Source organism: Conger conger, chromosome 18, assembly GCF_963514075.1.
Source record: "Conger conger chromosome 18, fConCon1.1, whole genome shotgun sequence".
Classification (NCBI taxonomy): domain Eukaryota; kingdom Metazoa; phylum Chordata; class Actinopteri; order Anguilliformes; family Congridae; genus Conger; species Conger conger.
The window spans coordinates 6,630,001-6,645,000 of record NC_083777.1 but is presented as its reverse complement, the minus strand read 5'-3'; the positions used below and the strand labels follow the sequence as shown (position 1 = coordinate 6,645,000).

The window sequence follows — 15,000 nt, the reverse complement described above, 5'->3', positions numbered from 1 at the left end:
CTCAGTGTTTCTAAGACTAATAATAATAAAATAATTACAGGAGGTAAAATGATCCGATTTCTGACTGATAATGAATCATATTTGTGTATATTTCTTTTTGAGATTGAGATTTCTTTCAATCACATTTATGTTTATGGTGAAATAATCCTAAATACATCCGCTGTCCATGACTGACATATCTGAAAAAGTAATGGCCGGATTGTCATGAGATTTGCCGTACACATTAATGCTCAGAGGAAGGAGGTCCTGTGACCTTTCCCCTATAGCGTCACCGTCAGGCCAAACATACCTCTAATATTAATGACGTGATTCCCAAGACAAGTGCACATTTCAGTGATTGTTGTGTGAGGGGATTGTTGTCTGTTGTTTGAGGGGAGATTGTTGTGTGAGGGGAGATTGTTGTGTGAGGGGATTGTTGTGTGTTGTTTGAGGGGAGATTGTTGTGTGAGGGGATTGTTGTGTGTTGTGTGCAGGGATCGTTGTGTGTTGTTTGAGGGGAGATTGTTGTGTGAGGGGATTGTTGTGTGTTGTTTGAGGGGAGATTGTTGTGTGAGGGGATCGTTGTGTGTTGTTTGAGGGGAGATTGTTGTGTGTTGTGTGAGGGGATTGTTGTGTGAGGGGAGATTGTTGTGTGAGGGGATTGTTGTGTGTTGTTTGAGGGGAGATTGTTGTGTGTTGTGTGAGGGGATTGTTGTGTGAGGGGATCGTTGTGTGTTGTTTGAGGGGAGATTGTTGTGTGTTGTGTGAGGGGATTGTTGTGTGAGGGGAGATTGTTGTGTGTTGGTAGAAGTCTGCACTCTCCTGAGTGCATTCTTCTAGTTTTTGTAATTATTGAAGAGTCTCCTTTCATATTTTTAATAATCTGCATAATTAAAAATTTGACCTAATTTCCTCTTCATTCCCGAATAAGGACTCTAACTGACCCGTCTCTGCAGCGCCTCCTTCAGGCTGAGAGGGACCTGCCCAGGAGCTGCCTCCTCTGCCTAACCTCCGTGGAGCGGGGATCCGGTGTACAGGTAACGCACTGCCGATTTATTCATTACATTTCATCTTTACTCTGTATCGCCATATTTACTGACCTGAATTTGAGCATATTTATGAAAAACTGAGCCCTAGAAGAGCTCAATCCTGGGAAATGCTGGTACACACAGAAGGGAGGCTCATTTAGACTCCCAGACACACAGGAAATACCTTCAGCTCCTGCGCCGTGCTAGCTTTTCACTGTAGTACAAGGTTAATAAAATACAGTCAACTTGGCTGTAGATGAGGAATTTGCAGAGAATAAATAAAATGTCTCTAAGTTGAGATCAAATAAGTGGGTTTAAAACTGCCCGCTTACGTAACACGTGAAACACATGCATACGAGCTCGCCAAGTCCTGCTGCACATATAGGGTTATGAGTCAGACGTATATCCAAACAGCTCGCGCAGAGACACGTCTGAGTGGGAGAGGAGCAGGAATGGGGAACGTAGGCAGAATACCTTTTTTCAATGGAGATGAATATTTAATTGGCTGGCAGGGGCTGCCTGCGCTTTGAGGAATGGACACTTTGAGTATTCATGGGCTAGCATCGCCCAGCTCTTTAATTAGCAGCTGAGTCCCATTCAGAAAGAGCCGGTCCCCAGCGCTGCCCGTTCTTCACACCCGGGCTCTGAGGGGAGCTGGAGCCGCAGAGCCGGCGCAGAGACTGGAGCAGCCTACGGAGGAGAGGCGTGTGCCTCTCCCGCTCCGGCCCCAGAGCGCCTAGCGCTGACCGCTAACACACACTGCACACACACGAGCCGGAGCAGAGACTGGAGCAGCCTACGGAGGAGAGGCGTGTGCCTCTCCCGCTCCGGCCCCTGAACGCCGACCGCTGACCGCAAACCGCTAACAGACAGGCAGAGGCCGGAGCAGCCTGCCCCAAAACACCCGCTCCGCCTGGGGTGAGCCTAGCACTGACCGCTAACTGCTAACCGCTAACACACGCCACACAAACGTGCACTGAGAGGAACAGCTACTAGCTCATTAACACAGTAAATAAATACTTTGGATGCTTTACTTCACTTTTAGGCCCAGTTCTTATTGTTAAATGACACTATATTCAATCTAACCACTAATAAGCATGATACAAACTCATGGTAGAATGCCTTGTTCAGAGATGTTTCTAGAAAGCAGTCTTTTCACCCTAATGATGGTCAGTTGCATTTGGAGATACTGGCCTGAGATCTGTGGGGTTATGTCTTGTCCGATGAGCTGTTTTTTCTGGTCTTTGATTCTGGAGATCGTCCATGATTCACCTTGGAACTACACTAAAGTGAAAATGTACTGACGCTAATCTATCACAGAAAAATGAATGGATATCTGAACGCTGCATGTTAGGCTAACACCCACCTACACCTACAGCTGCACCCACCTACAGCTGCCTACTATGAGAAGCGACACGGACACTTCTGAGAAAACTGCAGATGGCACTCAGCCTTCACGCTCACACCCCGGCTCCAGACAGTGGGCCCAGGAGTGTGCGTTCGCGTGCGTTTGTTGAGTGAGGCGCCGCACACAGACACGGGCGCTAACACCCGCACGCTCTCGCTGTGCCGCCCGTCTGCACAGAGGTGGTGCGGGAGCGGTGTCCTACCCCGCGCCGGCCCCCCGAAAAACCTCACTTCTGCGGCCCCGGCCCGGTTGCCGTGGCAGCGCGCGGTATGAGGGAGCGGGGCGCGGGCCAGCGGCGGAGGACCCCCGACGGGGAGGCGCGGAGGCGCGGCGAAGGTCTTGTCCCGGGCCAGCGGGCACACCGCTGTCAACATCGCCCCGCACGCTGCACCCCCCCCCCCCGCCCCGCCTGGCTGCCAGCCCTCCCAGCTGCCCTATCCGTTACTGTCTGATTAGTTCTGCTAAACAGCCCCTCCCCGCCAGCCTCACTCGCCATCTGCTCCCGACAACATGGCGGCCGCCCAGCGCCGCGTGTGCGCCCTCCCGCCTGGCTGTGCGCGCCCCCGCCCTCCCTCGCTCCCGCCCGCCCAGCCCGGAGCGGCACCGCTAACACGGCTAACGCCGCTACCCCCTCCCCCCCCCCCGCCCCCTCCATCCGGCCCAGCCCGGAGCGGCACCGCTAACACGGCTAACGCCGCTACCCCCTCCATCCGGCCCAGCCCGGAGCGCTAACGCTACTGCGGCTAATGCCGCTACCCCCCCCCCCCCCTCCACCTCCATCCGGCCCAGCCCAGAGCGCTAATGCTAGCACGGCTAACGCCGCTACCCCCCCTCCCCCCTCCATCCGGCCCAGCCCGGAGCGCTAACACTACTACGGCTAACGCCGCTGCCCCCACCTCCCACCCCCTCCATCCCGCCCGCCCCGGAGCGCTACCGCTAACACGGCTAACGCCGCTCCCCCCCGCCCCCACTCCCCTCCATCCCGGCTCTGATCGTACAGCCGCCCCCCGCTGACTCGCTTTGCTGCAGTTTTGTAGCGCGCAGATCTCGCTCTCCACATAAATCTCCCTCTGGCACTGAGCTGCATCTGCTCCATATTCCCCCCTTTTCACACCCCCCCACCACCCCCCCCCGGCCCGCTCCGGTTCAGAGAGAGGAGTTGAAATGAACTTTTGTTTGAGCGTGACTTTGTGGCGCTTTTCGCCGGTTTCCGTCTGATTGTGTTTGAGCCCTCCTGCTCGTCGCCGTGGACGACGGGGCTGTGATATTCGTGGGGTTCGGGGGGGATGAAGCAGCCGCCTGCCTCTCTCAACTTCGGGGGTGCAGGTGAAGCCTCCTCCAGCGTTTCTGTACAAAACGGATCTGCAGCTGATCCGCAGATAAACATGCGCACATGAAGGTACAAACGCTGCCACTGTGTTTATAAAGACTCACATACTGGACCAGAGCTCGGGGGCTGACCACTCTTATCATAGCCGGTTTCCTGTCATATGGACACCTGTCGTATCTCTGTCTAAAGATACACACCAGCCTATGTAAAAGCCACACTGTATCTGCCTATTCCATTCCACTAGTTACTCAAGTATTCCTGCCTATCCCAGGAGTACAACTAATGGATTAGGAAGTTAATTATGCGTGACAATGCGTTACGCAGGAGCATTTAGAGAAATGAACATCATCTTGTTATTTCAGGCGAACAGACATTACTATCATTGGTAAACAGTGCACATGTTAGAGCTTTCCATTAAAATGCTTTGTTTCATAACTACAGGGACCCCACCTGACACATGCAATCACCACACACACACGCACACACGCACACGCACACACACCACACGCACACGCACCACACCACACACACACACACACACACACACACACACGCGCGCACACGCACACGTACACGCACACACACCACACCACCTGCACACGCACCACACCACACACACACACGCACGCACACACACACATGCACACACACACACACACACACACACACACACACACACACACACAGTGCCTATACCCCCACTAGCCTTAGTAAGATAAGACAGAGTGGCCTACACTACACCGGGGCCCAAAACACAGTAGCTCAACACTGGAGTCCAACACCGGGGCTCAACACAGTAGCTCAACACTGGAGTCCAACACCGGGGCTCAACACAGTAGCTCAACACTGAAGTCCAACACCGGGGCTCAACACTGTAACTCAACACAGTAGCTCAACACTGGAGTCCAACACTGGAGCTCAACACTGGAGCTCTACAGTAACTGAACACTGGAGCTTCTCTTCATCGAGGCGCTGCTTGGTGGAGGCACAGCAGAGTGTCGGGTCGGGGTCGTGTGGAGCAGCGGAATGCGTGTGCACGCGCAGGCTTAGGTCACTTATCTTTTACAACACGCACCGCCACCAGCACCTTATCGCTCTGATCCCGTTTCATCGAGGATGAGACGGGAAATCTGGAAGCGTGTTTAGAGTTCCTCTCCTTTTCAAACAGCAACAACACAAACAAACCAGAATGTGCCTGGGGGGGGCGCGGGCGGGGGGCGGGCATGGCGGGGCAGAACGGGCGAACAGGCTGCCGCTCAGTCCTGTTCGGGGGTGGGGGTGGGCGTGGGGGCGGGGGGGTGTCCGCTGCAGCCTGGGACACGTCCAACGACAGCTACCGAGCAGGGCGGGTGGGGGGAGTTTTTAAAAAAGAGGCACAAACAAACAAACAAACAAACAGAATAAAGCCGGGCTGAAGGGATGTGAGGAGAGAGGAGGGAGGGATTATTTCAGAGCCTGCGCGGCCCAGCGCACAGCTGGCAGATGATCCCGCGCTGGAGCCCGGAGCCTTCCTCCCCACACCATCAGGCGCTCCGGGTGGGGCGCAAAAACAAAGGCAGCTGCTTTCCGTCCCCCCTCTCGCAGGCGCGGAGATTAGCCCGCGCGCGGCGGGCGCGGAGAGGAGCCGTCCAACGCCTGTTCTCAGACGGGGCCCTCCGCCTTCCCAGCATGCCTCTGGGCGCGGCGGGGCCCGGGTCCTGTGTCCGATTCGCTTCCTTGGAGACACGGGAACACCTCAGTCCTCACCTCATAGCACTGACAGGATACACACTCCTGTACTGAGCGTCTCCTCTCAAACTCTACACACTCCATACTGACCATCTCCTCTCAAACTCTACACACTCCATACTGACCATCTCCTCTCAAACTCTACACACTCCCATACTGAACCATCTCCTCTCAAACTCTACACACTCCATACTGACCATCTCCTCTCAAACTCTACACACTCCATACTGACCATCTCCTCTCAAACTCTACACACTCCCATACTGAACCATCTCCTCTCAAACTCTACACACTCCATACTGACCATCTCCTCTCAAACTCTACACACTCCATACTGACCATCTCCTCTCAAACTCTACACACTCCATACTGACCATCTCCTCTCAAACTCTACACACTCCATACTGACCATCTCCTCTCAAACTACACACTCCATACTGACCGTCTCCTCTCAAACTCTACACACTCCATACTGAACCATCTCCTCTCAAACTCTACACACTCCATACTGACCATCTCCTCTCAAACTACACACTCCATACTGACCGTCTCCTCTCAAACTCTACACACTCCCATACTGACCATCTCCTCTCAAACTACACACTCCATACTGACCGTCTCCTCTCAAACTCTACACACTCCATACTGAACCATCTCCTCTCAAACTCTACACACTCCATACTGACCATCTCCTCTCAAACTACACACTCCATACTGAACCATCTCCTCCCAAACTCTACACACTCCATACTGAACTGCATTGAGTCTCCTTAAAAACTCTAACCTATATTTAGTAATGCCAGAAGAACACATATTTACTGCTCAAATGGACCAAAAAGCGAGTCACCTATACAGATACTCCCTTTGAAAAGAGCATTTGCACATTGTGTGACAAAGAGTAATCAAATATACTTTACACCAGTGGTTTCCCAACTCTGTCCCTGTTCCTCTACCTCCTGTAGGTTTTCATTTCAACCCTAATTTGGCACATCTGATTATACTAATTAGCAGCTCAATGAGAGATCTCACTGTTGAATGAGGTGTGCTTTGTTTAAGTTGGAGTGAGAGCCTGCAGGATGTAACAGTGTTACGAACCTCTGCTTCCACTGAAAAACATACCACTTTAAACATACAATCCATCACTGTCGTCATTCTCCCGTCAGTTGACTGCACTAGTGTCCACGTGCATAGTCACACTAGAATCTTCCGGGGTTTTCTACAGAAATGTACTCACTGCAGCGGAGTCATATTTCCTCACTGGGTGCTGATCAGCCAGCTGTTTCAGCAGTCTAAACCACAAGCAAGGAGGGCAAGCCACCATCTTGCACACTGCGCTAGGCACTACATAACCATGCAATGCTCACTCTTGCTTTACGGTTTTACAGAATAAGAGGCGACTTGCAGGACTGCGGTCCTTCCCGCTGATAACAGACACATGTGGCATCCTGCAGAGTGCTTAAATGCTACACAGGTTGACAGTGGGCGGAACTGAACACACGGCCAGCTTGTGTGCCGGCGCAAGGCATTCTGGGAAACGTGAAAGAGTGCTGTGACTCCAGAAGGGCGCACCTTTCGTTTCTGCGGAAAGCACAAAGCGAACAGGCTCCCGCGCGCACCGGCGGGCTTCTGCGTGCGCAAACGGGGCGGCCTGATGTTTCTCCTCCGCTGGCAGTCCTCGAGCCTCTGCCAGCAGTTCGCACATACATCGCCTCCTAAGATCCGAGCAGCTGTGCTGGTCAGCATATCGACGGGCTCCAAACAGCCGGCCGTGTGCACGCTCATCATGTGCAAGCAGGGACCAATTAAAGGCTAACATTTCCCCCTCCGGTTACACTCTGACACGCTTGTTTGCATGGGCCAGGTCGGCCAGCATAAGGGCTGAACCCCTGTGAGTCTAATGACCCTTTCTGCAGGGCCATCCCTAACACACACACAGACATATGAACCGGCCTTATAACCTAGCCTTATAACCTAGCCCATAAGACTGCTTATACCCCAGCCTCGAAGGCAAGGCGGCAGAAGAACCGTAATAAAACACATTGGGTCCAAAACAGCATGGACAACCAACCTAGGCTGGAGTTGGCACTCCTACTCTATGCGAGCCCTAGATTAACAGTGTGAGTGCAGCACCCGTCTCAGCACACAGTGGCAGGTGTGTTTGTGCTGAGCAGAACTCACCTGCACAGGGACAGGTGTCTCCAGGTGAGACCAGGTGGTAATGCCACGGGATACAGAACCTCCAAAGTGGGGCACTCCTAATACTGCTGGGTACAGCATAACCATGGGGGTCCTCAGCATAGCTTATAAAATAGTGAATTATGCCAAATAACATTTCTTATTGTATCTAACCCCTGTTATTTTGGTACACTTCGGCCCCCTGTGAAATCATTTGCTGATTACAGGGCACGTTCAGCCATTTTGGGACGGAAAAATACACTTCAAATCGCTCCCGAGCAGGTTGTAGAGTGAAATGATGCTTCCATTATTAAAAAAAAACAAGTCTTGAGAGGTTTCTTAAAACTGTACAGTAGTTGCCGGGCGATATTAATTGGTAGTGCATTCCAAGTCTTTGGAGCATAAAAACAGAACGTCGCTTCACCAGATTTCTAATGTTTCATTCTTGGAACATTAAGTAAATCAGCAGCTGATAATCTAAGCGTTCGGCTTGAAACATATGCCGACACAATCAGAAATATATTTCATCCCACACAAAAACTGTCAGCCAATTAAATAGAATGTAATGCAATATTAAAGAAATAATAAAATATTATAGAAAAAAAAAAAACTGAAAATTAACTACCTTTAACTAGATTAACTTGTTTAATATTAATCTTAATTAATGATTGACAGCAATTAGCAAGCATTGCCTTAGAGTTCATCATTGCCAACTGTCTTCTTGACATAGAGGGCATAATTTCTTTCTCCATTACTGATGCTTTAAATCAGCTGTGAGCAATTATTTTACATGGGGGGGATAAGAAATTCTCTATGCTGCACTCATACCCCATCTTATTGGACACTATTTTCGTGCTAGAGCTGAGCAATTAGCGTTTCGAGTTTGGTTCAATTTGCAGTTTTCGGTTATGAATATTTTTTTATCGAACTTCCAATCTATTTTCAAAGGCTCCAACGTTGTGGCTGCATATTACATCAAATCACTCGCATAAATTGTTATCATTTTAGTCTTTAAAATATATTCATTTTAGGTGCGCATATTAAATTATTTTGCTTGTTGACTTTATAATGTATCTCCCTTATCATGCAGCATTGGCAGTTGAACTAAAGAGATTTTTTCTTTGGCAGGCAGGCAGCTAGCCAGCCATTGCTATGGAGCTAGCCTCCTCTGAGGCCCGCTCCTCGTCTCTGGAACGTTCTCTTCTTTAGGTCAGTTCAGTAACGCCTGGCAGGGCTCTGTCAGCAGTGTGACACACTGCCACTACGTCTGCGTTGGGTGTCACTGGGAACGTTGTCCGCATCGCACGTGAAAAACACACTGCTTTCCACCGCTTTAATACCCACGATGCAAGGCGTGTAACAGAGACGTCTCTTGCACTAATCAGCTGTTGCAGTCCTCTCTTTCAGTGTGGGAAGGTGTGCGAGTGCGTGGCCCTCCTCTTGTCGGGAGAGGAGGCAGCTTCCTTGTGAAGGCCTTTACTCGGCTGTACGTATTACGAGAAAAAGGCTAATTTCACATTTCATATTCATTCCAAAGCTGGAGAAGTCAAAGCAGAATCAGCCAGCCAGACCGCCTGGTTTAGTTCATCTAATATATTTTCCTTTCATCTGACAAAACTCCTGCTTTTCCCTTTTCAGCCCTTAGCCCAGACAGAGCCGTCTGATGGCGGTCTGGGAGACGACGTCCGCATTGTCCCACAGTGTGATAAACTGCCTGCTATTTCGTGCTCACGCCCTGATGAAGTTCACTACTTCTGTCACAAAGTCAAATTTTCAGCACTGATTTACAATCTGGCACAGAGAATAAAAACGATTTTTTGATCCGGGTCCGTTTCAGTCACTTTATCCCATCTTATTCTCTTTACAAGCATAACATTCCTTCCTGTCAAATTCCTGTCAACTGACACCCCTCAGTTGCAACCCGGACTAATTGTTCCCACGTTTGCATGCACATAATCACCTCCTGGAATAAATCATTACCTGTCCTGTTGGTGTGCCTTTCATTGACTGTAGAGGCCAATTCCATGGTCATTCCAAAGTCGTTCTTTATTCCTGTCGGCTCTTCTCAAGAGCCAAAGACAAGTTAGCAAAATCATCCACCTCGCGTTTCAACTGTTTTTCATACATTGATGAAGTGCTGAAAATCCTTGATGAATTCTCCCTCTGAGAATGGCTTGCTGTTTTTTGAATTTGTGAGCCAGTACATAACTGATTTTCCAGTTATTTCTCTCATAAAGCTCGGTGACAGATTCTTGCTGATTCTGCAGCTTTGTAACCAATTCTTCAGCCGCCTTCACCTTCTCATGTGACACGTTCTTTCTTGTATATTTCCATATGTTTAGTCTCAGAGTGATGCTTCAAGTTGTAGTCTTTGAATACAGCGATATGTTCCTTGCAAACTAAGCGCACAGTTTTACGGGTAACTTCAGTAAATAAATATTTACATGTCCGTGTCTCACTGAATACCCTGATCTTGCCATTGATATATATATTTTTTAGCTTAACTTGCTCACTAGGCTATGAGTTGTTAGCTGTTATGATGATCACAAAATAATTCCTTTCACTGTCTGTGGCCGAACTGTTAATATCACATTTTCATGTGGGCACATACATACTGTACGTAGGCCCAAACACCTCTTCAAATAAAAGGGCATACAATTGATCACAATATGAAAACACCATTGATGATCTTCTGTTGACTTTTATTCTGATATTTCTACCATTTGTCAGACAGAAAACAATGTTTGGCTTTGGGACTTGTGGGCCAACCAGCCCAGGTCTGCCTTTAAATGGTATTGCTGTGAATTAAATGTCAGGGAGCTAGGTCATTGCTGTAAATACAATATATTATAAAACATTTTCAGTTCAGTTCAGTCCCTGCTGTGGCACACTGTGTGCTGTGATCACTTGTCTATCTTTTACTCTCCCTGCTTTCCTACTGCCTGAAATAAAAACATGAAAAAAGACATAGAGAAGGAGATCTGACAGTATTTTAAAAAATAATTCCTATCCGAGAATTTCTGAGGCGCCTTTCGATTTCTTGGCTCGGTCTTGCAAACCACTTCCTCGAATTGTTTCTGCCTCAAACCATGGTAACAAAACCTGCTAAAAAACTGGTAACATGGGTTTGTGCAGCTTAGGAAAAATTCTAGAAGCTTCCAGACAAAAGACGCATGATGCAGGATTCCAACTACTGTATGAATAACACTTGTAAAGAAACCAGCCACTGCTCTACAGTATACGGACTCAAGCTGAAACACACACACACACACACACGGACATACAGAGGTATACATGGCGCATAATCGCGGTCCTCACTCTTGCCCCATCGCGCAGGGATAAGACGGTCTCTGACTGTGTTTGGCCTGTGTGTAAAGGGCGGGGAGGCGGGCCGAGGTCCAGGCTCGGGCGCGGTTATATAAGGTCCATGTGTCGGGCGGTGCGGGGTCGGGGGGGGGGGGGAGCGCACCAGCCGGTCGCTGGGAGTTTAATAAAGGACAGAGCCCCTGACGGAGGGCCGGCCGGGCCGTGTGATAGGATTAGGGCCTACCTGGTGAGGTGCAGTTGGTGCTGCGCGTCGCACAGACGCTCCGTCAGGCTCAGCACCTCCGCCTGGGCCCGCCCCCCGTCCTGCTGGGCCCCTTCCAGCCGCTGCCGGCAGCCAATCAGCTCCGAGCCCAGCTTCTCCACTTCCTGCCCCCAGAGAGGGGCGAGAGAGAGGGGAGAGAGAGAGATGGAGGGAGGGAAGGAGGGAGGGAGGGAGGGAGAGAGAGAAGTGTCAAGCTGCATTCGTCCTCCTTGCAGAAGAGATCTCAGTTGTGTGCTGCTGCAAATGTCTGTGCCGTTACAAATATCGGTGTGTTTTCACTCATATGTAATGTCACAGTACTGTGAGTTGTAAGGAAGATGCTCAGTAGACCTCAGAGACCTGAACACATCGGGAATGAAGGTCGTTCAGAACACTGAAGTCTGACAGTGAAATACACTCATTTTAGGAAATTAACTATTTATCTCATTTCAGTTTATTTTGAGTCATAATAAGCCAAAAACCACAATGACATTTACCCAAACAGTAACTGTCCAACATTTTGCCCAAACAGTAAATATGAAGTGCAATCAAATAGCCAACTCAGAAACAAATCCGCACAGTGAAGTTGGCCAAAATAAATAAAAAATAAAAATGAACTCCAATGCGGTTCATCTCCAAGACTCCGAAGTCGCCGCTTGCATTGGCCATAGCTAACAGTATGATGCTAGATTTAAAATTATTTGCCTGCTTTTCACTTCTCTCCAACAGCAAATTTTGTCTTGGTCCTTTTTTATGTCAAAATGGACTTTTTACTCTTTAGCGACTGCCATTAAGCTCACTCTCTTGTCTAATTTGGATATCGTTTCACGTTTTTTTATCAATTAAAAGTGTGACTTATTTGCGTTTTGCAGTCTTCATTTTGTTATACTTCCGATTCCATACCCGGCTCGTTCTTTTTGGTTTTCTGAGGTTCTACTGAATGCCAAAAATACCCCAAAAGCACGTTTTTCTTTTTTTGGAATTTGATGTGGTATACTGTGTTTAGACCTTTTAGTCCCAAAATCATATTATGAAACCTGTGAGTATAACAAACAGACTCAATGCAAGTCCTGTTCAAACCTGAGAAACCAGTCAAAATGTGTGTGTGTGTGAGAGAGTGTGTGTGTGTGTGTGTGTGTGAAACCAGTCAAAACGACAGTGTGTGTGTGTGTGTGTGTGTGTGTGTGTGTGTGTGAAACCAGTCAAAATGACAGTGTGTGTGTGTGTGTGTGTGTGTGTGTGTGTGTGTGTGTGTGTGTGAAACCAGTCAAAATGACAGTGTGTGTGTGTTTGTGTGTGTGTGTGTGTGTGTGTGTGAAACCAGTCAAAATGACAGTGTGTGTGTGTGTGTGTGTGTGTGTGTGTGTGTGTGTGAAACCAGTCAAAATGACAGTGTGTGTGTGTGTGTGTGTGTGTGTAGTTCAAAGCTGTTCACGTTCAAATCAATATGGGACAGGACATGATGTCATGCAAGTCCAATTGACTTAAGAATGGAAGAACATCTGTATCCATTGTACTGACTGAAACAGATTTAATGGCTGTGCCCATAAGTGTATGACTGAGGTTACCTTCCACAACAGACCCTACTCGTTCAGAGCACCAAGCAGTGCTGATCCCAACACACAGGTCATGTAAAGAAATGTATTCATTTCTTTTTTTGAGTAATGCCTTTTCTCTCTTGGTCATTTAGCACCACCTAGTGGACCACCCACCACCAAGAAGAGTGATTGCTGAATGGTCAACGTAAAGACTGCTAAAACTAACATCCCTGTTAACATTTGTAGTTAAATGCTCTAAAATGTGTATGAGCCCAAGAGAGAACACACAGAAGTGTCCTCATAGAACATGTGTTATTAAAGACGCAGTATTATTCAGAAGTAAAATGCCCCCGCCCTAACACGGTTCCCGCCCGCCCCTCACCTGTTGGGCTAGCTCCAGCTGCCGGCTGCTCTTGGAGGTGAGGTCTCTCAGCTCCCTCTGCGCCTCCTCTCTCTTCAGCTGGGCGTGGCTCAACTGGTACCTCAGCTCCCCACACACCTGTGAGACCGGCCCGACACGCAGGTGAGCACACACATCTCCGAGTCTCTCAGTCACTAAAACACATTCTGCTCACTCAACCCCCCCTCTACCTGCCCTGCTTCAAAAAGAAACTCCTACCTGTCCGAATACCAAAGACCAACAGTGATACAAGTGTAATCGTTCTGCCCTTCAAATTCTGTTGCGGATTATTCGGCTAAAGATTCAGCGTTGGAATGACGCACTACATTTGTTGGAGAGTGGCGCCACCCTGAGGCAGTACACCGCTATGACCCGGACCCTTTGTTACTCGGAGAAAGACACAAATTGCACACTGCAGCAGAAAGCAGCGCGGCTCTTAAGAGCAAACTTGGGGAGGTAATTTGGCATAAATGAGCTCAGTACTCCGACTGCGAGCGCGCGCCCCTGCTGGGGAGACGCTGCTCCGGATCATTAGAGGATGGAGTGAACGAGACCTGCTGTGTGGAATAAAAGCCTGCTACTCCCTGCCATTCCAGACCCAGAACACTTCAGCACCGCTCAGCGTCTCCGCGGGGAAGCCATGAAAACTGTTACGCGTCTCAATGCAGAATTTCAAACGGATTACGGTCTTCTCGTGTGACTTCAGCTGTTATTGTGCGTTGTTTTTGTCAGCAGTGCTGCCGTTGCAGCTGATACCTCCAGCAGAAAGGGGTGGGGGTGGATAGGTCGGGTTAGGAGGGGTGGGGGTAGGGGTAGGGGTAGAGGTGGAGGTATTTGGGTCAGGTTAGGAGGGGTGGAGGTGGTTGGGTCAGGTTAGGAGGGGTGGAGGTGGGTGGGTCAGGTTAGGAGGGGCGGAGGTGGAGGTGGAGGTGGTTGGGTCAGGTTAGGAGGGGTGGAGGTGGTTGGGTCAGGCAGCCGTGCACCAGCAGACACACCTTGTTGCTCTCGGCCTCCTGGGAGCAGAGTTTCCTCAGAGCCTCCTCCAGCTGAGCCTGCAGGGAGCGGCTCTCCCTCTCACAGCGATCCCTCTGCCCCTGCTGCTCCGCCACTGTCTGAGACAGCTCTGTCACCTGCACACACACACACACACACACACACACACACTGTCTGAAACAGCTCTGTCACCTGCACACACACACACACACACACACACACACACTGTCTGAGACAGCTCCGTCACCTGCACACACACACACACACACACACACTGTCTGAGACAGCTCTGTCACCTGTGCTCACGCGCGCACACACACACACACACACACACACACACACACACACTGCCTGAAACAGCTGTCACCTGCACACACACACACACACACACACACACTGTCTGAAACAGCTATCACCTGCACACACACACACACACACACACACACTGTCTGAAACAGCTATCACCTGCACACACACACACACACACACACACACACTGAGACAGCGCTGTCACCTGCACACACACACACACACACACACACACACTGAGACAGCGCTGTCACCTGCACACACACACAGTCTGAAACAGCTGTCACCTGCACACACACACACACACACACACTGTCTGAGACAGCTCTGTCACCTGCGCATACACACACACACACACACACACACTGAGACAGCTCTGTCACCTGCACACACACACACACACACACTGTCTGAGACAGCTCTGTCACCTGCGCGCACGCGCGCGCACACACACACACACACACACACACACACTGCCTGAAACAGCTGTCACCTGCACACACACATACACACACACACACACTGCCTGAAACAGCCGTCACCT

The 15,000-nt window shown here is 49.8% G+C and overlaps 1 protein-coding gene across 3 annotated transcripts in view; it reads right to left on the bottom strand.

Annotated features, from left to right (window-relative positions):
* The window catches only part of sdccag8 (SHH signaling and ciliogenesis regulator sdccag8), a 59,984-nt gene that overhangs the window by 35,114 nt on the left and 9,870 nt on the right, over positions 1 to 15,000 (bottom strand). For all 3 annotated transcript variants that reach the window (XM_061228878.1, XM_061228879.1, XM_061228880.1), the window contains 3 exons: positions 14,150 to 14,284; positions 13,137 to 13,253; positions 11,199 to 11,341 (listed from right to left, as the gene is read on the bottom strand). In XM_061228878.1, coding sequence (XP_061084862.1) covers positions 11,199 to 11,341; positions 13,137 to 13,253; positions 14,150 to 14,284 — 395 coding nt within the window. The remainder of the gene's footprint in view (positions 1 to 11,198; positions 11,342 to 13,136; positions 13,254 to 14,149; positions 14,285 to 15,000) is intronic.